The sequence below is a fragment of the Eubalaena glacialis genome, chromosome 18 (genome assembly GCF_028564815.1).
Source record: "Eubalaena glacialis isolate mEubGla1 chromosome 18, mEubGla1.1.hap2.+ XY, whole genome shotgun sequence".
In the NCBI taxonomy this organism is placed as follows: domain Eukaryota; kingdom Metazoa; phylum Chordata; class Mammalia; order Artiodactyla; family Balaenidae; genus Eubalaena; species Eubalaena glacialis.
This window is the reverse complement of record NC_083733.1, coordinates 66875526-66900885: the sequence shown is the minus strand read 5'-3', so window position 1 is coordinate 66900885 and position 25360 is coordinate 66875526. Positions and strand designations below refer to the sequence as shown.

At 50.9% G+C, this 25360-nt stretch overlaps 1 protein-coding gene across 2 annotated transcripts; it reads right to left on the bottom strand.

The window, feature by feature from the left end:
- Positions 1 to 64: 64 nt before the first annotated feature.
- On the bottom strand, positions 65 to 23985 carry BRSK1 (BR serine/threonine kinase 1). 2 transcript variants are annotated; one of them, XM_061173763.1, is made up of 19 exons: positions 23546 to 23985; positions 21926 to 22020; positions 21752 to 21837; positions 19614 to 19754; positions 16852 to 16968; positions 16736 to 16769; positions 16582 to 16650; positions 15028 to 15174; positions 14392 to 14423; positions 13885 to 14055; positions 13275 to 13372; positions 12902 to 13061; positions 12616 to 12676; positions 11798 to 12164; positions 11282 to 11330; positions 11064 to 11187; positions 10152 to 10350; positions 1879 to 1968; positions 65 to 378 (listed from the first exon to the last, which is right to left on the bottom strand). In XM_061173763.1, the coding sequence occupies exons 1-19, from the start codon at positions 23679 to 23681 to the stop codon at positions 221 to 223; spliced, it is 2334 nt and encodes a 777-aa protein (XP_061029746.1). In that variant the 5' UTR covers positions 23682 to 23985; the 3' UTR covers positions 65 to 220. The 2 variants fall into 2 exon arrangements, with proteins under 2 accessions (XP_061029746.1, XP_061029747.1); XM_061173764.1 differs by lacking the exon at positions 23546 to 23985 and having other exon boundaries at positions 21748 to 21837; positions 21926 to 22006.
- Between the last annotated feature and the right edge of the window lie 1375 nt (positions 23986 to 25360).

Sequence of the window (25360 nt, the reverse complement as noted above, 5' to 3'; positions counted from 1 at the left end):
ATTAATCAATAAATAAAATAGAAACAGCTCCCCTCCCCCAGTCCCCCCAGAACCACCCCCGTTGGGCACGGACCCCTGAGCCCTATCCCTGCAGGGCAAGGCCAGGTTTGTCGTGTCTCCCCCCTCCCTACGTACTCCTTGGGCCCTATTTACAGATTCACAGTTGGGGGGCAGGGAAGGGGGGTGGAGGGGGCGCCCCTCCTTCCCCGGCCCCCTGGGGTCAGGGTAGGGGGGTCCCGTTGGTGGCCAGGAGCTTCTTGTCCTTAGGGGGGCCTCGGCGGGGAGAGCTGGTCAGCTCTGGGTCTGGGCGGCCGGGCGGGGGCTGCAGGCTTCGGGGTGGGGTCCCGGCAGGCCGGGTCTGGGCGCCGTTCTTCTCGTCTGTGGGGGAGGAAGCGATCTGGCTTCAGGAACCCCAGGGGTACCGAGCCCAGGGACATGCTCCAGCAGGGGAGGTGGCTGTCAGGGGTCACACATGCCAGCAACCAGGCCTGGCTTCCCTAGACCAACAAGGCACGTGTCCCAGGCACCCCCAAACCTAAGGCTTTGGAAGCCAGGCCACGCCCCAGTGAGACCTGGCCGGCCCAGCTCAGGAGACATCCTCAGAGACTCTGGTTACAGCACTGTCTGAGTCCCCCAGTCATGGCCAAAGGGCCCCATTACTTTCCACTGGTTGTTAATGGGGCCCAGCGGAGCCCACAGCAGATTGTTTGGGGGTCTCGGGCTCTTCCAGCTGGGGCTGCCTGACTGGGGTCATCTTTCTGTGGGGCCTCACTGCCCCAGACTAGGGGACTGCCGTGGCAGTGCTGGTTGCCAGTAGCCATGCAGTAGTTTCTGTAGGGCCCAAAATAGTACCTGTAGCAGAGGCCAGCCCCTTAAGAGACACTGATTGCTGGAGGCCTTGTTGCCATAGCAACCAATGGGGCTCCCCCTCTTTGGGGCGGACCCAGAGGTCCCGCATTGCCCCACTCCCCTTATAAGGCATGTGGCTCGGGCCCTGGGTGTCTGTGGGTCCTACATCTTTGAATGCATGCCCTTTTAGGAACTCTGGTTGTCAAGGCCAGCTTTCCTTGGCAACCGGGTCTGGAGAGGTTCAGGGGGCCTGCCTCACTTCTGGTTGCCCTGGGCAACCAGACTAACAGAAGGTAGAGTTTCTCCAGCTCCCTACTACTGAGGCCCTCGCGCCAGGTGCCTTGGTGTTAGCCTGCTTAGCCTGTGCGGGACCTCTGATCACCAGGACTGTATGATAATAAATTGATGTTGTTTGAACTACGGAGTTTGTTGTTTGTGACCCTGGCCTCGCTGATCCCTGGTTGCTAGGGAATTCTGCTCCCGATGACCGGGGCTGGTGGGTGAAGGGAAGCCCCTTCCCCCTGGAGCACAGACCTCGCCCGCTCCCGGGGGAACGCCCAAGTCCTTGAAAGCCAGGCCCAGCAGGGCCAGAAGAGTCTGAGCATCTGCAGAGAGGATGACCAACTTGCCCCGGTTTTAGCACTGAAACTCCTGCATCCCAGGGACCTCTCCATCCTGCGCAAACCAGGATGGCCGGCCACCCTCCTCCAGAACACAGTTCAGGAGCCTCTGTTAGCGGAAAGCTCCGCTACCTCCGAGACAGAGACGGGTCATCCCCTTAGGGATCCCTGGAGGTCCCCTCCCTGGTGAGGCCTTCTCAGGCTCAGGATGGCCTGGTTCCCTCAGAGCTCAGGCCCCAGCCTCTCTGGGAACCTGCTCCCAGCATTGCAGGTAGGACCTAAGGGCGACAGCAGGTGGGCCCTGCTGCCCCACAGCTGAAGCCTCGCCAGTAACACCCCCCCCACCCGCAGCACCTGGCCACCAGGAAGTCTCCCCTCCGCCCCACGGGTGCCCCAAGGTGCCTCCCACCTGCCAGGGCCTGCACGGAGGGCTGGTCGTGAGTGCTCAGTAGCTGAGCCTGGATGGTCTCTACAACCCGCTTGAACCGACGGCTGGGACCTGGAAGGGGCAGGGCAACAGACTGATGAAACAAAATCCACATTTTACAACAAGACGAGAAACTTCAAACACAACAGTTTTCTCTGCCGGTTTGGGCCTCCTCCCTCCCCTTTAGTGTGTGCTGTGCACCTGCATTAACCACACCTGCTTAGGAGGTAACCTTAATCTTGTCAGGGGCCACGAAGACTCATGACCCACTACTCGCTTTGTACCTGGATTGTGTAAACTGTCAGTAACACGTCATTTAATGTACAGCCCTCTGTCTCAAAAATTTATATAACTGTGGTTTGACCGCTAATGGCGGAACAGTTCTCAGAGCTTTCTGAGCGGCCATTCCTGGGTTATAATCCTCACTTTGGCTCGAATAAAGTTTTCCACTTTTTTCTTAGATTGACCAATTAACTTTTTCGTTGCCATGCATGGCGTAGCCGGCAGGATATGAGAGACACCCAGCAGAGGGCACCTGGAGTCTACCGGAACCAGCGCTAAGTACCAGCATGGACCCATTGCCGCCCACCCCCCCCCCACCGCCCCGGCTTCTCGGTACTCCTCAGGTGTTCTGACGAGTTCTCCTGATAGCTGGATCTCGTTGTTTGAGTGATGATCCTGAAAATTTTATTCGAGCTGTTTTCACTTAAGACTTGGAGTCTTAAGGGGCACCGGTGTATTCCCTAGGCAGGACCTGGGGGTCTGGGCAAGAGGCCCAGGGAAACATAGGTGGCTGGGTTTTTGTTAAATTTGGCTTGAATGGAAGACTTCCCTGGTAGTCCAGTGGTTAAGACTCCTTGGCTTCCACTGCAAGGGGGCGTGGGTTCAATCCCTGGTGGGGGAACTAAGATCCCGCATGCCCCCCCGTGAGGCCAAAAAATAAAAAATAAAATAAATAAATTTGGCTTGAATTGGAAAAAAAAAAAACAAGTTGCTATACGGTCTGAACAAAACTTTTGCTAGTGAAATGAGAGACTGAATTATTCAGCTCTTAAGAAAAAGGGAGACCCACCATAACCATTAAGTAAATACTGTTAGTGGAGGTGTGAGGGGGGATGGGCAACAGAGGCTGATAACCTAGAACTCCGAGCACCTGTGATGGTTTTAGGCTGTTGCAGGGAGAAACCGAGACAGGTAAAAGAGTCGAAGTAACCCACGGGTAACTCCTTGGGGAGCTGGACTCAGATGCAGTGCACATACAATCCACCACACTGCTCTCAGAAAGTTGTTTAGATCATATTTCATATCTGAATTAGGCTATGACATTAATAATGGGAAACTGTGCCTCAAAGGCCAAACAGCTCCCATGCAGACAGCCACCAATGGGAATATCAGCTGGGCTTATGTATGTTTGCAAGTACTTAATTGGAATTAAAGGAAATCTGTCCTGAAATGGCCAAGATAGGTTTCTTTTCTTTTCTTTTTTTTAATATTTATTTATTTATTTGGCTGCACTGGCTGTTAGTTGCGACACGTGGGATCTTTTAGTTGTGGCAAGCGGACTCTTAGTTGCGGCATGTGGGATCTAGTTCCCTGACCAGGGATCAAACCCAGGTCCCGTGCATTGGGAGCACAGAGTCAGTCACTGGACCACCAGGGAAGTCCCCAAGATGGGTTCCTTTAAGCACCCCAAAACTGATTTTTCATGCGCAGTTAAACCCTGCAGTCTCCTGGACCTCTGTCTGCAGGGTCTACTGGAAACAACAGTAGTTAAGAGTTTTTCTCTTTTTTAAAATTAGGTGAGCAGGGGAAAATATTTGTAGCGCTAGCTTCTAGGATCTTTTGAATTGGAAAAACCGTAAAATTTTAGAGACCTCTCATCTTATTTTCCTATTGTCATGCATATTTAGAATTTTGAAAGTCTTCAAAATTCCAAAATAGCCTCACTGAGGGACTTCTCTGGTGGTCCAGTGGTGAGGACTCAGCACTTTCATTGCAGGGGCCCGGGGTTCGATCCCTGGTCATCCCTGGTCGGGGAACTAAGATCCCACAAGCCGTGTGATGTGGCCAAAAAAAAAAAAAAAAAAAGGTCTCATTGAAAGATTTGTTGCAGAAGGCTAATGAAAGATCAATGACATAAAAGGTAACTAAAGGGTTACTGCTCCCCTCTACCCTCCTTTATTTGAGTACTCATTCTAATAATTCTGTCTGAAGTGCCTGTCCACTCTGACGATGTCCTTAAATGGTTACCTTTAGAAATGGGACCACCTGAGGCTGTAGGTGAGCCTCTTCAGATCAAAGGCCTAACTGACTGGCCACAGTTAAAAAATTTCTTAAAACCCAGGGAGGATGCTCAAAAGTGTTTGTAAATGGATTACCAAGATGGGAGGCCACCGGTATGACTAAACTGACCACAGCTGAAATTCAGAGCCTGATAGGAATACGGGGGGTGGGGGAAGCCTTCTCACCTAAGCTAAACGAGGGAAAGTAAAACATTCAAACATAGGTGAATGGGTATGTCAGTCCTTTGATCAATCACTGAGGTGGCCACCCAATTCTTTAAGGAATTAAGAACTGTCCTTGTTTTACAAATCTAGTCTTTACAGGACCAGAGGTGCGGCTCCAGAAACAATCCAAAACCCACCAATCCTTTTACCACTCCCAAAACCTTCCCTCTTTATCTTAAGAGGCCTGTAAGTATTGGAAAAAAAAAATTCTGGCCTTAAGGGAACAAAGTCCTTCTAGGAGAACTTGCCTTTCTCCTCCTATGCCTTTGATATGCAAATATTCTACCTGGTCTCCTCCAGGAACTCTTAATTCCACCATCTTTTAAAAATGCAAATTTCAGGAAAGGTAATTCTTATAAAAAGAAAGAACAAAAGAGAGACAGGTAATTTGAATCCAACCTGTTTTGTAACGGATGGGTTTTACATTATTGTAACTGATTCATGGCTGACATTTTGGAATGGAAACTGGGGGGTGTCTGTGTGTTTGTATGTGTCTGTCTGTGTGTTTGTATGTATGTATATATGTGTGTTGAAAACGTGTTATTGCCAAAATTAGTTTGTAAGTGGAAATTACACTTACAAGGAAAGGAAATTAGGCACTTATATAAATTCTCCGAAATAGAAAAAAAACTAACCCCAATGACTTTCAGGTTTGCGTAAACTGGGAAATATTGAGTATAGCATTAATATCTGGTACTAAATTTAGCTGAAGCTTGTTGCATTAATTAATACAGACATGTCTTTAGAGTCATCAGCGTTAAGTGTAATATTTTTATTGTACCTAGGTTTACTAGAAATCAAATAAATGAGATATTATTCCTGTTACAAAGTTTGTCAGCAAGAAAAATAACTAGATGTGATGAAACTTTTCAGTAAATAAAATAGATGTAAATGAGATAAGCACTTTTAGGTAAACTCTTTAGGAAAAATTATGTTTTGGGAATGTCTATCTAAAGTAGTCTCTCCAGATTTTGATAACTTGAAACTTCATGGAGTTTTGCTAAACTAAGTTAAACTACAGGAATCCATTGAATATCCAGATCCTTTCCAAATAAGATACTGGAACAGTAATTACTGAATATATGCTTCCTTTTACAGAGAAACTAAAGGTAATTAGGACTATTAATAAATATGGTTGATGCCACACTAAAACATTTTCTGTGGGAAAAAAAACACTTTTTCTAGAAACTATAAACAGTATTTATACGTTTGCTAACCTATGGGATGCTAATGTAAAAGTTCATACTTGCTTACTACTTATTTTGTGCTAGAAACTAAGTTTTAAGGTTAAGAATTATGCACATGTAACTAAAGCTACCAAAATAAACGTTTCAGTATGCAAGAAAAGTGGAAGGTATATTTTCAGTAAAAGACAGTATGAAGAAAGGAAATACCTTTTGTTAAGGGAAAAGAAACCCCGAGGAAAAAGTTTTGTGCATGTTCAGGATTGGCTAAGATTAAATTGAATTTAATTAAGTAAATGAATTTTATATTTATTTATTTATTTATGGCCACACCGTGCAGCTTGTGGGATCTTAGTTCCCTGACTAGGGATCAAACCCAGGCCCTCGGCAGTGGAAGCACCGAGTCCTAACCACTGGACTGCCAGGGAATTCCCGTAAATGAATTTTAGTATTAAAGTGTTACAAAACCTGAATTTGGTTTTCTCTCTATTAAGAGGACAAAGTTTTCTGAAAATATTGATCTGCTTTTGAAAACAGATTGTAAAGTTTCTTTAGCTGGTAATCTGTTACAACTTTCAGTATTTGCTTTTGAAATCTTTTTTGTGACTTTGGTTAAGTGAATACAGTGACCTATGTCCTATTTGACCAAGTGTTTTGAAATCTTTTTGATTTTTTTTTTAAATTAATTAATTTATTTTTGGCTGCGTTGGGTCTTTGTTGCTGTGCACAGGCTTTCTCTAGTTGCTGCGAGCGGGAGCTACTCTTCCTTGTGGCGCGTGGGCTTCTCATTGCGGTGGCTTCTCTTTGCTGCAGAGCACGGGCTCTAGGCGAGCAGGCTTCAGTAGTTGTGGCACACGGGCTCAGCAGCTGTGGCTTGCGGGCTCTAGAGCGCAGGCTCAGTAGTTGTGGTGCATGGGCTTAGCTGCTCCGCGGCATATGGGATCTTCCTGGACCAGGGCTTGAACCTGTGTCCCCTGCATTGGCAGGCGGATTCTTAACCACTGCGCCACCAGGGAAGTCCTCTTTTTGATATTTTGACGAACTTTCCAAATATCAAATTCTAATCGAAGTTCTTTTGACCTCTAGCTAACTTTGGGATGCTTCAGAGAGGGCTCCTGGAGCATCTCAGAGAGAAATATTAAACTAATTAAGTTTATTTTGTATGTTAAATTACATGGGAAGCATTGTCAAATGAGAGGTTATAAAACTTAGGTTGTATCGTATAGACAAATGTCATTAATATATATATTCCAGAAATTATATAGAATTCCTAAAAATCTGGTATGTCCTGATAAAATGTTATCAATCATAATTCTAGTAATTATTTTAAAACGTATGTCACAGCAGTAACAAAGTTCATTTGTCAATCGCATTGGAATCAGGTCTTTAACCTTGACTATTAAAGTCTTTTGTCATTTATAGACAGTTATTGTTGTACTCTGATGCTTTTGCCAAAAAAAAAAGGCTTCATTGTCAAGAAGATTCATAGAAAGGACTTTTTGACAAGTACAGGTTTCTGATAACTTTCAGATCATCATACTGCTGAACTGGGTAAGAAATTAAAGCATACTAATGGAAAACCTGGTGGCTTCATAAAACTGTTATGAAGATTAAGATCAAGAATTAGTCACATAGGACTGAGAGAACTGATGAATATGGTTATAATTTTGGGGTTTTGTCTGAAATATTGCTGGTTTTTAATCTGTGTTTTCCAGATATAAGGAAACCCTTCCTCTCAACCTAATTATGACTTGACTTGCAGCAATTTGGTAAATTATTCCTTTATAAGCAGAACTGAAACATTTATCTTTTCTCTTTACCTGTTGTCTCCAGATTTTGGAAACTCTTAGGTTCCCAGCAGCTTTCTCAGGTAGATAAGGAAAGCCACCTCCTGACAGGTGCAAGAAGCCCAAAGTATTTTAGGGACCTCAAAAAGAGAGGAATTCATCCAAATACACAGATATCTCAGGTGGAGTCTGTGACACATCCTTGGCATGGATTTCCTGACCTCAAGAGGTTTTTTAAAAGTTCAATCTGAGGGACTTCCCTGGTGGTCCAGTGGTAAAGAATCCACCTTACAATGCAGGGGACGCAGGTTCGATCCCTGGTCAGGGAACTAAGATCCCACATGCTGCGGGGCAACTAAGCCCTCATGCCACAACTACTGAGCTTGTGTGCCTCAACTAGAGAGCCCGCATGCCACAAACTACAGAACCCACGCACTCTGGAACCCTGGGCACCACAACTAGAGAAGAGAAAACCCACACGCCACAACTAGAGAGAAGCCCACGCTCTGCAACGAAGAGGCCACGCACCGCAACGAAGGATCCCGCAGGCCTTAACAAAGATCCCGCTTGCTGCAACTAAGACCCGATGCAGCCAAAAATTAAAAAAAAAAAAAATAATAATAATAAATCAATCTTTAAAAAAAGTTCAATTTGAGAATGAATATATGTATACGTAAAACTCAATCACTTTGCTGTATACCTGAAACTAACATGACATTGTAAATCAACTATACTCTTAAAAAAAAAATTCAATCTGAGATCCTTTATGAAAAGTTCCAGCACAGCCAATTTAAAACAGCTTATGTTTGGGATTCCCTGGCAGTCCAGTGGTTAGGATGCGAGCTTTCACTGCTGTGGACTCGGGTTCGATCCCTGGTCAGGGAACTAAGATCCCACAAGCTGTGTGGTGAGGCCAGAAAATAAATAAATAAATAAATAAATAAATAAATAAATAAATAGGGGCTTCCCTGGTGGCGCAGTGGTTAAGAATCCGCCTGCCAGTGCAGGGGATACGGGTTCAAGCCCTGGTCCGGGAAGATCCCACATGCCGCAGAGTAACTAAGCCTGTGCGCCACAACTACTGAGCCTGCGTGCCACAACTACTGAGCTGGCATGCCACAACTACTGAAGCCCGCATGCCTACAGCCCATGCTCCACAAGAGAAGCCACTGCAGTGAGAAGTCCACACACCACAACGAAGAGTAGGCCCTGCCCACCACAACTAGAAAAAGCCCCAGTGCAGCAATGAAGACCCAACGCAGCCAAAAGTAAATAAATAAAATAAATTTAGAAAAATAAATAAATAAATAAAACAGCTTATGTGGTCAATTAACCAGACTTATTTTGCAAACAAATTAGTCTTAATTTGGCTATATTTGGTAGAAATGAGGGTAATTTTAGAAAGAAAAAGATTACATTTCAGTGGATATTAAATTCTAGTTTTGTAAATTGATGTCTGTATTTACTGCCTAATAATGAACATGCACAATGCAAATGCAAGATAAAATTGGCATAAGTCCTAGTGGACAACTTGGAATTGACCTTTAGTCCATGCCAGACATCTTACTAGTACAACCCCCTAAAGGGAAAGAAATAACTTGGCTATTAAAACTCAACATCAAGGAACAGGATGGACTCAGGGCAAGTAAGCAACCACCTTTGCATCGAGAGACCAAATATTTGATCATCTAAGGCTTTCTGAAAGGCTGTTCCCCAGTTATAATCCTCAGTTTACCTTGAATAAAATTTTCTTTTTTTTTAGATGGACTGATTAATTTTTTCATCAGTAAGACTGACTTGGGGCTGGGAACAGGGAAGGCGCTCCCACCCTGTGGAACCAGTCCCTCCACCCAGCAAAGGACTCTTCTCCCTTGCCTCAAAATCCCCCTATTGGGGCTGGGCATAAATCCATGGTTTGCAAGTGGGACTAAGGAAGATTCGACTTAAAATAATGATGTGCGTTGTTTTCTATTTAAACGGGTTCTAGTTGAGGCCATAAAGACCCAGAAACGTAAGAAAAGTAAATGGGAGGGAAAAAAATCTTAACATTGAGAAAGTTCTGCATGTTAGTCTTTAAAGAAGAAAAAAAAAAAAGAGCCATAGTTCATTTTGGTGATGTAATTCCCCAATGCCCCATAGCAGCTTCGTTAAAAACTCTAGGAACAAGCTCATCTCCCAGATGTGCCATGTTAAGATTGGTGGCAAGGACAGCAAACAGAGGTATTCCTCATTATCCAAACTCTTGTTATCAGGACTCAGGAACCAAGTAGAATTGGAAGCAAGGCACTTCTGTGGTTTTCATCTCTTGTGCCAACTCTTGATTGGTTGTGGCTGCCTGCAGCAGAGCTCAGCAGAAAGAAGTGCTGTGATCGATTGGTGATGTCTGCTCTGGGTGTAGGAATGAGTTTTGACAGAAGAGCACCACAGTCTTAATCTAGGAAGAGCCCAGTGCTTTGAGGCCAGGAGGCCTTGGTTGAGCCCCAGCTCTGTCACGGTCTGCAGTGTGACTCTGGCCAAGTCAATTTACCTCTTTAGGATGCAGTTTTCTTCTCTGTGAAACCTCAAAGGCTGCTGGGAAGCTTCAAGGAAGTAGTGCACATAAAGCACTTGGCACGTTGTGAAGGAGAGGATGTGGGGGGTCTGGGAGAGGACAGGGCTCACAGAGTCAGCACCATCTCCTCCTCCTGCTTGCTGCCCTCCTGGGCTGCTACCCTATTTCAGCTCTTTTGAGCATCCCACACACCAGGCTGGGGGCAGCCGCATCAAGGGAAACTTACCGGAGATGAGAGTAAAGGTGACAGAGTAGATGCCACCACCACCGCTGCCGTCCCGCCGGGGGGAGGGCTCTGGACCCTCAGAGGAGCTGATGTCCACCTGGAAGCGGACGGGCTTCTGGAAGACGGAGGGGCCACCACTGGCCTTGTACTCAGCCCGGAAGCTGGTCTGTGACAGCACACTATGACTCAGGCTGGGGATCTGAGAGAGGTGGAGGACAAAAGGAGGGGGTGATTTCAGCGACCTGACTCCAGGGGACGGATGAGCAGCCCTATGACCAGCTCTGCCCAAGGAACTACCAGTCCCCTCAGCCACCAGGGGGAAAGAAAAACAGGAAAGGCATTGGGAGGCCCCACTGTCCACTGGGATTTGTAGTTTTCTCTGCCTTATAAACAGGGCATCAGAGGAATGATTGAGCAACTGAATCCCGAGGTAATAAGGATTCTCATATCTGGTGCCAACCCCAGGCTCCAGAACCACATGAAACTTCTTCCTTCCTCCACAAACACTGGCTAAAGTCACATCTGTCTCAGAAACTTTAAGTCCCATGAGACCCTAAAGCAAAAAACCACAGGACCCAGTGGACAGCCCTAGAGTCCACTGGAAAAAGTAGTTCCTTTTGCCAATCTCAGACCTGGTGGTTGGGAAATGGCAACTCACTAGTCCTCGGTGGATGCTAATATGTGGGAAATTGTAATTCAGGATCCTGTTTCACCAATTCCAAGCCCCAGGGCGCAATAAACCTCTCCTGCCTCCATGCCCCCACAACGACCAAACCCAACTCGGGCTGGAAAACTACAAATCTCATGAGCCCCAGGTGGAACTCAGGCCAGTGCTAAGGTGGTGAACCCCAGAGGCTGCTGGGATTTGTAGTTCTGTGGCGGCGAGGTTGCATGGGGACCCAGGCCCCTCACCGACAGGAAGGCATGGACAATGTCCGCTTTGATGCTGCTGAGAGGTTTATCCTTTAGCACGAGGAATATTTGTTCTTCTTTGTCCAAGGAGATGAAGTTCCCGAACCAGGAGCGTTTTGCCAGCCTGAGTGGGAGGGGATGGTTGGAGGTGGGTCGGGAGGGGGCTAAGGGAATGAAATCCCCCCTCCGGCCCCTCTTCCCTTCCTTGTCAGACTCACTCTGGAGAGGACTCTGGCGTCAAACTGGACATCTCCTCGGCAGTGGGGACTGGGGAGGGGAGAGCATGGTCAACACATGTCCATCATCCCGGTGTCCAGCACACAGGCCAGCAGTGGCCTCCAACCAGAGGTTCCAGACCCCAGAGTCTATTCACTTCCCAGCAGCTAAACCCCAAATGGCACACGGCATGATGTTCCTTCTAGGGATGGGCCCCTGGTTAGGCCACGCCTCCCGAGGTGAGGCTTGCTAGCTATGAGCCAATGGGAAGGTGAGCCAGAGCACTGAAGGGGCGTGTCTTTCAGACGAGCTCCTCCTCCAGAGTTGGAGGCCCCGCCTCTTCTCTCCCCAACACCTGAATCTCTGCTCACAACAGCATCTTCACCTAGGATGTGTGAGTCCAGGCCCCCAGCCTCTTCCTTCCCGGGGAACCAGATGTCAGACCCCAGCCCCCACCCCCACATTAGGACTTAGGGGTCCGCATCCCCAGCCCCTTCACCCCCAAAGGACCTCCATACCCTGCATCTTGCGCCGGTGAAAGCGTGGGGAGCCCAGGAAGCTGTTGCGGATGGAGTTGAGACGACTCCTCCAGGCGGCTCCCCCGACGCCACCGCCGGGGCTGGGGGGCGGCGTTGTCCCTGGGGTCCCAGTGGGGCTGGCCCGGGGCGTGTGCAGGGGCGAGTGCAAGGGGGTCCCCCCGGAGGAGCGTGGGGAGCCTGGGGGGCCGGGCAGGGGTGTGGAGCGGGCACTGGGGGGAGGGGGCTGCTCCCCGGCGCCCCCACCCCTGGGGCCCCGAGAAGGCAGCGTCTGCGTTTTGGAAGTCGGTGAGCCCCCACCCCGGGCCTCATCTCCAGCGGGCTCCGGTGAGAAGGAAAAGACCGGACTCTGCGGAGTGGTGGAGTCGGGTGAGAGGGTGCACTCAACTCTCAGGAGGCTCTAGGCCCACTAGCACACACTCACAGAGGGGCACCCCAAAGCATGCTGGAACTTGTAGTCCAATTATTTCCCCCAACCCCCATTGTTGCGGGGAGGGCAGGGACTTTTTCTATCATGCTGACTGTAAACCCAGCAGTGACTAGTACCCAGTAGGCGCTCAACTAGCTTTTGTTAACTGAATAAATGGAACCCTTCAGACACACTGAAAACGCAATCCTGTTAAGGTGGAAAATGGCCAATGGACTAAAATACTAATGAGGCCTTGGGTCTTTGGCCCTTTAGGGGCAAGGAGGCATCGTCCCAAGACTTCATGGGAGTTGTAATTTCTGCTGTTCCATCTTTGCTCCACAGTGTCTTCACCCGCTTACCCCTTCTTAATCCATTTGGGACCTGGCCTTACCCTTGGGCTGCTCAGAGGGCTGGATGACAGACCAGTGGAGGCTCCACTGACACTACGGGATCTGTTTTCAGGACAGATTAAGAAAAAAAAAATCAGGTGGGAGGGTTTCAGAAGGCTCAGATGTCCTCTCCCTTCCACACTCCTTTGAGATGAGGAAACGAGGCCCAGAGAGGGGAGGAGACTTGTCCCAATCACACAGCACCTTTGAGGTGGGTATGGGGTTAGAGCCCTGAACTCCCTCTCCACCCAGGGCTGTGGATCCCAATGGAGGGGCAGGGGCTTCCACCTCTGGCTGTGCTGGGCCATCTCCAGGGCCCGTCGGGTGGGCACCGGGGAGCCACCACCCCCGGCATCCGTGATGCTCAGGACTTCCATGGACTTCCGCTCTGGCCGCCGCTTCCCGTGACGGCTCAGCATGGGGGAATCCACACGCTTCCGGGGTGGGTCTGAGGGCCGAGATTTTCAACCCAATCAAAAGATACACTGGTCCAGCTGTACATGGCACTCGTACAGATGGGGAAACTGAGGCTCAGAGTGGAGAGGGGTTTTGACAAAGGTCACAGAGCAAGTCAGGGAGTCTAAACGCAGAAGCTCAAGGCCTGCAGCCCTTTCTTCCCTCAGGAATCTGGGGTCTGGACTCCGAGCCTTGCCCTTCTCACCAACATCATTCCGAGGAGGTAGGTCCTGGTCCTCACAGCTGGGATACCGCTCCTTCCGATCCAAAAGCAGATAATATATCATCTTTTCTTGGTTCTCCCTATGGGGGGGGGCGGGTAGGAGAGCACTGGGGTCAAAGGTCAGGTCCCAGAGATGGTCTCATCCCCTCCCTGTGTCTGTGGCTCTGTGGGGCTCAGTCCACTCAGTTTCTCTGTCTACGGTTCCATTCTCCTAGGTATCAATAGGGTTGGTCCCTTTGTCTCAGTGTACATCTCAGCCTCATTTTACTCACCGTTAATAATAATTATGCTAACACCTGAACACTTACTATATGTAAGCACTATGTGAGGCACTAAGTTGGCCTCAGCATCTATTAATACTTTTCAGCATCGTTTCTTTTTCCCACTGGTCCTACCACCCCCTCCTGGCTCCCCCTAGAACAGCTCCTCTCGGGAGCTTTGAGCCACGCCCTTTCTAGTGGCCTGGACCTCCCCATCGGGGGTCTGCGAGTGCCCAAGGTTCCGGCGCGCCCCCTGCCGGCTGCCGGGAGAGCTGCAGCAGCTCACCCCATGTGGCCAGAGTATTATGTGTTAGAGTAGGGGGGGGTCTTACTCCTCGCTGCGCAGCTCGCGATGCAGCCGCTCTCGGTCCCTGAAGCAGCCCAGTGAAGCCATGCTCTCCAGGACATCAGGGTCCAGCTCTCCGTTTGATGGCAGGCTCCGCATGGCCACCCGGCGGCCTGGGGTTGGCTCCAGGCACGGGTCCGGCTCGTGTTTCCCGCCCCTGGGGAGGAGAAGAATTGTAGCGAATCGGGCATCTCCTTCAGCGGAGACTCAGGGGTCCCGGGTCCCAGCCTGCTCCTTTCTTGGGAACCCAGGAGTCCGGGCCCCGGCCTCTCCCCCCTCACACCCAGGAGTCCAGGCCCAGGAGTTCGGCCCCAACCTCTTCTCTACCTCTGTCTTCCTCCCCTAGGACCCAGAAGTTCGAGTCCCTAGCCCCTCCTCATTCAAGACCCTCGGCATTCCGCCCCCTAGTCGGCTCTCCTGCTTTGGGAACCCACGATATTTGGGGTCCTCTCCCTCCGCCAGGGACCCAGGTGTCCAGTTCCCCCATACTCACAGGTACCAGGGATGTTTCTGAATTTGCTCCAGCTGTGAGGGGCGTGGGTCGTAGAGAAGCAGAAGTGAGATCGTTTGAACACAGTAGGCACGCAGTGAAAGTAGACTGGGTGATGTTGGGGGTCCTTAACGTGCCCCCTCCCCTCCCCTCCCCCAACCAAGGGCAGTACGACAGCACGACAGCTCATGTCTCCCCCTAGTGGCGGCTGTGCGGCGCATTCTGACCACTCCGGACCGGCCGGGCTACAGGTCCCGCATGCGCAGTGGCAACCTGCCCCGCTCCGCTCCGCCTCGGAAGGGCCGGTAAGCGCATGCGCGCTCCCGGTGGGGGGGGGGGTGGGGTGTGTGTGTGTGTGTGTGTGTGTGTGTGTGTGTGTGTGTGTGTGTGTGTGTGTGTGTGTGTGTGTGTGTGTGTGTGTGTGTGTGTGTGTGTGTGTGTGTGTCGGGCAGGTCTGGAAATCCATCCTCATGACTCCCCTAGGGACCACCCACTGTCCCTCCATCGGTGGGGTGTGTGTGTGTGTGTGTGTGTGTGTGTGTGTGTGTCGGGCAGGTCTGGAAATCCATCCTCATGACTCCCCTAGGGATTCTGTCGCCACCACCCACTGTCCCTCCATCCCCGCCCCCCCCAACTCACGCTGAGCCTTTTCTCCGGCTCCACTTCGATCATCCCCCTCAGGAGGCTCTGGCAGTCTGGAGGAATGAAGTGGGGCATGTGGAAGACGCCTCGTTTCACCTTCTCCAGCAGCTGGCGGAGGTTGTCATCATCGAAGGGCAGAGCCCCCTGTGTGAGAAATAAAGACCCCTCACACACAGAGCCTACGATATTCCAGGCGAGTGCCTAAGCGCCTCACACGCATTGGCACATTTAGTCCTCACCGCAAGCCCCAAGAGGTAGGGAGCTATTACAATCTCCATTTTGCAGGTGGGGAAGCTGAGGCACGGAGCCATCCAGCAATTTGCCCAAGACCATCTAGCTCGGAGTGGCGGAGCAGGGATTTGACAACGGGCAGTCTGGCTCCAGCGCCTAAGAGGCTGGGGCCGCAGCTTGGAGGCTGTCCTTTAAAAACATGCTTCTCCCAGGGAGTTCCCTGGTGGCCTAGTGGTTAGAATTCTAGGCTTTCACTGCCATGGCCCAAGTTCAATCCCTGGTCTGGGAACTAAGATCCCACAAGTTGTGGCAAAATAAATAAATAAATTTTAAAAAATGAAAACATGCTTCTCCCTAGTTTCAGGAGGGCTAATCTTCATTCATTTTAAAAAAGTGAGCATCCATTACAGGTCAAGGATCTAGGAGTGAACAAAGCAAGCCCTTGCCCTCCTACAGTTCACACCCAAGAGTGGGAGAGGCTGGTGAGGGAGCTATATAGTGATGGAGTGATTGAGGTGACACTGGAGCACAGACTAGGCTGAGCGCGGCCTATGGGAATCTGGGAGTGTAGCAAGCTGAGTGGTGTGCCCCCAAAATTCATGTCTACCAGAACCTCAGAATATGACCCTGTTTACAAGTAGGGTCTCTGCAGATATAATTCATTGAGGATCTGGAGGTGAAATCGTCCAGGCATTAGGGTGGACGATTAAATCCAAATGCCTTGAAGAGGAGGGGAAATCACAGAGAGATATCCCTCAAGGAGTTACACACACAATGACAACTCTGTTAGCTGCCAGGAAGGAGATAGCCTACCACAAGGAAATCTGACCACATGGGGGGAGTGAAGGGGGCCAGGTAGGCTTCCTGGAAGGGCAACAATTGGGCTGAGAGCTAAAAGAATTCTAGTATTAACTAGGTGAGCAACAGGGCTGGCAGGGATGGAAGAGCAGGTGCAAAGGCCCTGTGGTAGGAGCCAGGCTGATATTCCCCAGTCTGGTTCTATTAATCATTACAGTACTATAATCAGGATCAGTTAGTAAACAGCCACTTTCCCAAGTGCTCCAAGTCCTCCTGGCTGCCCCATCCCTTTCCGGGGGACCCGTCTGGGCTATCTCACAGTTCTGTGACTGAACGGTTAGCTCCAGGCACAGAGAGGGGTGCCCCCAGGATTTTGCTCTGTTGGTGAATACCCCCACCTTCCCGGTACCAGTTAAATATTTGGGAAACAACCCCTGAGGTGAGGATGGAAGTAAATGTTCTGTGCTTCCACCAGGCAGGACTGTTCTAGAAACGGGGCAGGAGAGGTGAGGAGCGCCTTACCACAAGCAGGGCAAAGAGGATGACTCCACAGCTCCACATGTCCGCCCGGCGGCCATCGTACTTTTCCCCCTGGAAGGGAGAAGGACCAGCCATCACGTTCATCTCTCCCAGGCTCCCTCCGCTCCTCTCTCCCCTCCACCTGCCCCTCACTCACCTTAATCACCTCTGGACATGCATAGTGAGGGGACCTGAGAGAGAGAGAGGTGGTATGAGCTTCTGGCCGGCTTCTGACCCCCTCCCTGGGGCGTAGGAGTCCGGGCCCCCACTCACCCACAGCTGGTCTCCAGGAGGCTGTCCCCCACCTGCAGGGACGCCATGCCAAAGTCCGCGATGCGGATGTTGTTCTTCTCATCCAGAAGCAGGTTCTCAGGCTTCAGGTCTCTGTGGCTGAGACAGGATGGTGGGACTCAGGCCTCTGCCCTCTTCCCAGAAGCCAAGGCCCCATTCACTATTCTCAGGGGGGGACATGTCTGGAAACTTCTAATTAGGGACGTTTTCAAGCATGCCCCAAAGCTGGAACAAGAATATAGGAAGCCCCATGTACCCACCCACTAGCTTCACCCATTATCAATTCGGGGCAAATCTTCTCTTATCTCTATCCCTACATATGCTCTCCTTCCCCCACTGGACGATTTTGTAGGAGACCCCAGACAGCGTATCATTTTATCCACAAATATTTGAATATGTGTGAAGTGAGATATTTTGAGGTAAGCAGGTAGATGATACTGAGCTGGTTCTTAAAACATTCAAATATTTCAATACTGAATAATAAAAAAAAATACTGCCACCCCAAGCCCATCACTGGTTCCCCCCCACCCCGGGGACAAACTCCTCAGGATGTAAGGGTTAATGTCTGGGGGAGGTGGGGTGGAAGATTCTACAGTTTCTCTTGTAAGTGGTCCTTAACTGGGTCATACTTGTTGAATCTGTTGACTATCGCCCCCTGGAGGCCAGTGTTTTTAATGTCAGAGTCTAGACACGGTGTTGACAAGTTAAATGGGCTGCCTTTTCATCACCAAGCTTTACTCCCAGGTCTCAGCCCCTCCACCCTGATCCCCAACCCAGAGAGGGAGGTGTGCGAACAGATGAGGCTGAAAGATGAACTGGAGGCATCTATTTTGCACCTTAATTAATCATTAAAATGCTGCATATTGAATATCTTGTTTTGAGAGCTGAAAGCAATTCAATGAGGAAAGGAAGATCTTTTCATATGGACGTTTATATGCAAAAAAAAATGACCCTCAACCTTTACCCCACACCATATACAAAAATTAATTCAAAATGGATCTCAGGCCTAAATGCAAGAGCTAAAACTATACAACTTCTAGAAGAAAACACAGGAGGAAACCTTTGTGACCTTGAGCTGGGCAAATGTTTCTTTTTTTTTTTTTTTTTTTGCCACACGGCACAACATGCGGGGTCTTAGTTCCCCGCCAGGGATTGAACCCGTGCCCCCAGCAGTGGAAGTGTGGTGTCTTACTCACTGGACCGCCAGGGAAGTCCCTGGGCAAATATTTCTTAAATAGGAAAGCAAAAGCATGAATTGTAAAAGGAAAAAAATCAACAAACTGGAATTCATCAAAATGTAACACTTTTGCTTTTCACAGGATATTGTTATAAAAAATGTAAAAGCATGTCACAAACTGGGAGAAATTACTTGAAAAATACACATTTGATAAAAGATTTGTTCTTATAATAAGTAACTCTTAGGAGTTATTCCTAGAATTATTCCTTGTCTTGGAATAAAGAACTCTTACAATTCAGTAACAGAAAGACAAATAACTCAGTTAAAAATGGGCAAAGGATCTGAACAGATGTTTCTCTGAGGAAGATATACAAATGGCCGATAAGCACATGAAAATATGTTCTACATCATTAGCTATCACGGAAATGCACATCAAAACCACAATGAGATACCACTTCACACCCACTAGGATAGGTATAATCAAAAAGTCAGATAATAACAAGTGGCAAGAGATTGGAACCCTCAGAGACTGCTGGCAGGGATGTTGAATGATACAGCTGCTTTGGAAAATGGTCTGGCACTTCTTTAAAAGGCTAAACATAGAGTTCTCATAATTCCCTGGGGGTCCAGTGGTTAGGACTCCGTGGTCTCACTGCTGAGGGTCTGGGTTCAATCTCAGGTTGGGGAACTAAAATCCCACAAGCCGCACGGTGTGGTCAAAAAATAAAAAAATAAAATAAAGAGTTCCCATATGACCCAACAATTCTAATCCTAGGTATATACCCAAGAGAATTGAAAACACAGGCACACACCAAAACTTGTATGTGAATGTTCATATGTCCATATTATTCATAATAGCCAGAAAGAAGAAACAACCAAAATGTCCATCAACTGGTGAATGGATAAATAAAACATGGCATATCCATACAATGGAATATTACTCAGTCGTGAAAAGGAATAAGTTGTTGATACATACTACAATGTGGATGAACCTTGAAAACATTTTGCTAAGTGAAAGAAGCCAGCCACAAAAAGACTACATATAGTATGATTCCATTGATAGGAAATGTCCACAATAGGTAAATCCGCAGAGACAGAAAGTAGATTAGTGGTTACCCAGGGCTGGGGGTGGGGCAAGGTGATTGCTTAGTGGGTACAGGGTAGTGATTTTTGGGGTGATGAAAATGTTCTAAAATTAGGTAGTAGTGATGCACAACATTGTGAACATATTAAAAACTACTGAACTGTACGTTTTAAAGGGGTGAATTTTATGACGTGTGAGGGTTTTTTTGTTTTGTTTTTTGGCCGTGCTGTGGGGCTTGTGGGATCTTAGTTCCCCAACCAGGGATCGAACCCATGCCCCCTGCAGTGGAAGCGCAGAGTCCTAACCACTGGACCGCCAGGGAATTCCCTATGATGGGAGAGTTACATCTCAATTTTGAAAAAGGGATAAAAGATTTATTTGGGGGCTGCAGGGCTCTGGCTTCCAGGCAGCCTGCTATGTGCTCCCAAGGGCCTGCCTTCTGGGCAGTGCTCATTCCGGCCTCCCCTCAACCTGCCCCCTCACCAGATGGAGTAGCTATGGCAGAAGTCCAGCGCTGACACGATCTGGCGGAAGAACTTCCGGGCCTCCTTGGGGGTCAGTCTCCCCTTCTTTACCAGGTAGTCGAACAGTTCACCTCCAGACACGTGCTCCAGAACCAGGTACCTGGGGGACGTGGAGGAGGCAGAGGGCTGGAAGGGGCATGTGGAGGACCAGAGAGCCTGGTCTCTCTCTTCCAAAAGCACAAGACCTCAATCCCATTGGCCCCTGGAGGCAGAGAATCCCAATTCTCATGAGTCCCTGGGAGGAGGAGGCTCCAATTCCCATTAGCCTCTGGGAAGCAGAAACTCAATTCCCATTAGCCCTGGTCAGCATGTCAGTTTCAGGGGTCAACGCTTTGACTAGTTGCCCTCAGGAGATAAGGCAATTCCATTAGCACCTGGAGGTCAGAGATCCCAATTCTCATAGGCCCCTAGGAAATAAAGCCCTGTATTTCCATCAGCCTCTGGGAAGTAAAAGTTCTCATTCTTATTAGTTTCTGGGATGCAGATAATGGAATTTTAATCTATTTTTGGATAATGATATTTGCAGTGTGTACCAAATGAACAGTCAACATCTGTGAGCTATAGCCTACAACTCCCATCAACCCCTGGGAGGTAAAGACTCCAATTCCCATCAGTCCTTGAGAAAAAGAGACACTAATTCCCATCAGCCTCTGGGAAGCCAAAATTCAATTCCCATCAGCCCTGGGCAGCACAGACTCCCATGTCAACTTCAGGAGTATTAATACTTTGACTCCTAGTTGTTTCAGGAGATAAGGCAACTCCATCAGCACTTGGAGGAGACCCCCAATTCTCACAGGACTTTGGGAAATGAAGACCCCCACCCCCACCCCTACCTACTCCCATTACCCCCTGGGAAGCCAAGCCTCTTATTCCCATAAGCCTCTGGGATGAAGAAACTTGAATTCTCATTAACTCTTGGCAAAAACGATTGCCTTGTGCACCAATCTAAGTCAACTTCTGTGAAGTAAAAGACTACAACTCCCTTCAGCTCCTGAGAGATTAAAAACTCCCAACTTCCATAAGCCTCTGGGACATAGAGACTTCTAATTCCCATCAGCCACCTGGATTCTAAACACTCCAAATCCCGTCAGGCTCTGGGAGGCTAAATCTCTAATTCCCATCAGCCCCTGGAAAACAAAAGCTCAATTTCTATGAGCTCTTGGAAAACTGAGGTTCCTCTGTGAAGCACAAACTCCCATGGGCCCTCCCTCCCCACAAGGATGGTGGAGTGAGAGTGATAGCTCCACCAATCAGGGACAATGGCCCCTCCCTGCCGCCACACCTGGGGAAGCCTGAGGACTACAATTCCCATGAGTACCTGGGGCTGGCCAGCTTCCTTCCTAGGGAAATCCACCCTAGCATCTGATGGGTGCTGGAGTTGGTTCATCCTGGGGACTGCCTGGTAGGGGCAGGGGGTTGTCCCCTCTCTCGCTGCCCAGTCCAGCTGTCCCTTGGGTCACCAGAGTCCAGACAAAGGTCTATTGTCTGGAGTCCGGACAGCTGCACCCCACCCCCATCCTAAGGGGAGTAATCAACTTTGAGATGTAGACTTAGAACTCCTAAGGAGACCATTGTTGGGGTGTCCAGTCATAGCACCCAGAGTTATGCTGGGGGACGAAGGGAGCCTCCAGTGCTCCAGAGAGGGGGTTTGGGAAGAGGCCTGGGGCTTTGCTAGGCCCCATTGCCCTAGCAAATAGGAAAGGGATCTGCCCTTAGCAAGTTGGGTCTGGCTGAGGGCATCAAGATGATCCAGTATCAAGTGTACCCTGCAGCGCAGTAGGGCGAGGGACTGGGGCTGGAGAGGAAGGGGGAGGATCAGCCTCTGTCCCCCACTCGGGATGGCTCAGGCTTAGCTGTCCTGTTGCTGGGGCACAATCGGCTTGTAGCGTCAGGCCAGCTCAGTGTGGGAACAAGGAGTGTTACGAGTGTGTGTGGGGGGGGGTTGTCCTTGTGCAGTAAGGAAGGAACTGGGCCTTCAGTAGCCCAGCCAGGAGAGCTCAAGTTTTCCCAGGACCCTCCATGCCTTGTTTCTGGAAATGTCCCACCCTAGGAACTTGGGGAGGGCGCATGGGGGGCTGGGTGTCTATAAATACCTACAAATATTTCTTGTTCTCGTAGACGTCGTGGAGCTTGAGGACATGTGGGTGCTCAATGAGCTTCAGGATGGCAATCTCCCGCTCCACCTGGGGGAAAAGGAATGGAGGTCAGCCTTGCCTCCCTCCCTGCCCCCAGCCCCAAAGGGTCCCCTCTTCCCCCAGCACACAGACACACCTTCATCAGCACTGACTCGGACAGCTTCTCCCGGTTCACAATCTTGATGGCAACCTTCTGGCCCGTGATGCAGTGGACCCCGAGTTTAACCAGACCTGGGGGATCGGGATTGAAAATGTGGGCTGTGCTCCCAGGGCATTCTCCCCGCCTCTGGCTCCTAAGCCTCCCTTGCCACCCCGTTTCCTCTTTCTTCCCCTGCTGGCTGTTTAACGGTGGCCTGAATCACTCTCACCTGAACGCCTGCGGGCTGACAGCCGCCATTCCCACCAAACGCAATTCTCTTCCCGCTCCCTGTTGCCCAATTCTGTTCCTTCTGATTGTCCATCCACCTACCTGCCTCCCCCTCCCTCCACAGCTACCCTCGATTTAAGTTCCTCTCTCCACATATTCTTGCCTCACTGAGTCTCCGTAGTTTTGTCTCCTCCAATCTGCCTCCTTCAAACAAACCTCTCTCTCTCTCAACCCATCACTTCCTTGAATTCTTTGCCCTTTAATCTTCTGGAGACACCATGTCTCCCAAGGAATATAATTTTATGATTGCCCCCTCCCCAGACCATCCTCCTCCTCCTCCTCTCAAACCCTGACCTCTCAATCCCCTTCTTTGATCTTCTTTTAATAGCAGCTGTAGCTGGAAGCATGCACACCCCAAGGGTATCCCCACTCCCCAAGGGTAAGCCCCAAAGCCACAGACCCAGGTGTACAGGCCCCCAGCCTCCTCCTCCCTTAGACCCAAGAGTCCAAGCCCCCAGCCCCTCTTTTCCCTCAGACCCCCAAGTCCAGGCCCATGGCCCCTTCCTCCCCCATAACTCAGGAATTCAGGTCAGCAACACCTTCACACTTTTTTGCACTAGGAATATGGAGTCTGATCCTCTCCCAGCCCTGACCCTCAGCTTCATAGAGATCCTGGACCCAATCCTGAACCTCGTACCCAGAACCCAAGTGTTCAGCTCCTGTCTTACACCCACCCACCTCCCACCTGGCAGGAAAGAGGTTACAGAGGTTTAACAACAGTGAAAGATGACCCCCCCCAATCCACAGCCACTCCTGAGGGATTTGCCACTTGCATCCACCTTTCCACCTCTCCATTCCTGGTCCCCACATTGAGCCAGCATGCTGGAGAAGGGGCAGAATGCTGTAGACCTCATCGCCCCAGCTTCAGTCCCCCTGTAACCCCAACAGAGGCCCCCCTAGGCCAGAGGACAGTGCGGAGAGGAGCAGCTTCCTGAGGCGCACCCCATCCCAGCACCTCACCCCGGCCTGCGGCTGTACTGCACCAAGGACCTCAGCTCCCGGCCCAGACCCTGGCTGCAGGCCGAGGTCCCTTTCCCACTGTGGCCTCGGACCCCCCAACCTCTGCCCCCAAAGGGTGGGAGCCTCTGGGCCCCAGCACCTCCTCCCAGGAGTCCAGGCCCCCAGCTTCCTTCTCCCCAGGACCCCAGAGTCTGAGATCCTCACCCCCCTCCATCCTAGGGACCCGGCAGTCTGGACCCCAAGTCCCTTCTCTGTGAGGGACTCAGGGGTCTGAGCGGCCAGCCCTTGCCCTTTGAATACCCACGAGTCCCGCCCTCTGTCCCCTATCTCCCCTCGCCCCCGCGCCAGGTGTCCCCTCCCCTGACTCACCTGTCTGTCCTTTGCCCAGCGTCTTCTCCAGCCGATAGGGGCCCACATATTGGGCGTGCTGGGGTGGGTGTGGGTGTGGGTGCGGGAGGTGGTAGGCAGGGGAGCCCCCGCCCCCCTCCTTGCCCCCGGACGACATGATGCCCTTGGTCCCGGCCCGACCGGCCCCCCGGCCGCCCCCCCTGCGGCCGGTCGCCCCGTCCCTCCGGTGGGGGCCGGCGACCGCTCCGTCCCGGCCCCCCCGGCTGCCCCCCACCTCTCCGGGGGTCCCCAGGGGGCTGGGCTGGGCCCCCCCCCCAGTCGGCGGGCCGCGGAGCTGGGGGAGGGGGGGCTGGCCCGGGGGGGTCAGGCCCCGGGAGTCAGCATGGCCCGGGGGGGCTGCGCGGCCCCCCCTCCCCAGCCCGTCCCTGGCCGGCCCCCCCCTTCCTGCGCCTCCCCCCGCCGGGGGGGTCTGAGGTGCGGGCCGGCGGATGCTGCAGGCCGAGGTCCCCCCCGCCCCCCCACGCGCCCTCTCTCCTCCGCCTCCTCCTCCTCTCCGCCTCCCCCCGCCACCTCGTCCTTTCTCTCCCGCACGCTGACATCACCATCCGGGGACTCCGGGCCCTTCCCCAAAGTTAACCCTTTCGGAGGGAGGAGGGAGGAGCGGGGGCAGGGGGCGGGCCTGGGAGCTGGAGGGATGGAGAGGAGGTGGGAGGATGCTGGGAGGGATGGAGGGATGCAGGAGAGACGATGGAGGGACAGAGATGCGGAGCAAACAGGCAGGGGCTGAGGTGGAGCTACACAAAGGGAGATGAAGTCTGACAGGAGTCAGGGAAAGAGACAGATGGCAAGGGAGATGGAGACCACCAGAAACAGGGATGGGGCAAGAGAGGGAGATGGGGGAACACGCAGGCAGCCAGAGACAGGCAGAGACAGGAGAGATGGGGGGTGGTCAGAGAGACAGGGAGATGGAGAAAAGGAGAGAAGGTGATGGGGAGAGACAGAGATGGAGAAAACCAGAGATAGAAATGGAGAGAGACCGAGATGAAGGGAAAGAGAGTTGGAGAGACAGGGAGTAGGGGGTGGGGGATAGAGGCAGAGAGATATGGAGAGACAGATGCGAAGAGAGATGAACAGAGAAAACAGAGCCAGAGATGGGGAGAGACCCAGAGTAATGGAGGGGAGACCACAGAGAGACAGCAGTGGAGACACAGAGAGATGGGGGAGAGAAATTAACAAAAATAGAGGGATGGGGGCAGAGAGGGGCAAGATGTAAAGGTAAGGCACAGGGGAAGATGGCAGGGGAAGGATGGAGGGTCAGAGAGCAGGAGAAAAGTGGGAGAGAGAGATGGAAAGGGACCAGGGGGGAGGAACAAAACAGAGAGACAGGTGGAGGGAGAACTGGAGAGAGACAGAGAGATGTAGAAAGAGACTGACAAAGAGAGATAGAGGTGGGGACCACAAAAGATGGGGGATACATACAGGTGAAGGGCTAGATGCTGGGGGGAGATGGGACAGATTGGAGGGCCAGAGAAAAAGGGAGACAGAAGCAGAGAGAGGGAAAGCATTTGGGGAATTGCTGATCCAAGGCTCATCTCTGTTCCCCCAGACCCCCAAGCTGCCCACCCAGGCCTCCGTTCCCCACTAGCATCAGGACCCTGTATCCACCCACAGCCCAGGGTGCCGGTTTTTAGATCATCTTGGATCCATACCTCCATTTAGGATCCACGATCCTCCTACAGAGAAACTTCCAGAACCCCTTGAGGTCCCTGTGTGTTTTTTAGGCCCCTGTCTATTCTCTGTGCCCACCATTGGATCCCGTAGATCTTCATGTGGGCT

Coding starts and splice junctions, on each gene's coding strand:
- BRSK1 (XM_061173763.1), bottom strand. CDS start 23,681: ATGTCGTCCGGGGGCAAGGAGGGGGGCGGGGGCTCCCCTGCCTACCAC. Junction 16,770..16,851: donor CTCCTGGAGACCAGCTGTGG/GTGAGTGGGGGC, acceptor TCTCTCTCTCAG/GTCCCCTCACTATGCATGTC. Junction 14,424..15,027: donor AGCCGGAGAAAAGGCTCAGC/GTGAGTTGGGGG, acceptor CGCCCCTCACAG/CTGGAGCAAATTCAGAAACA.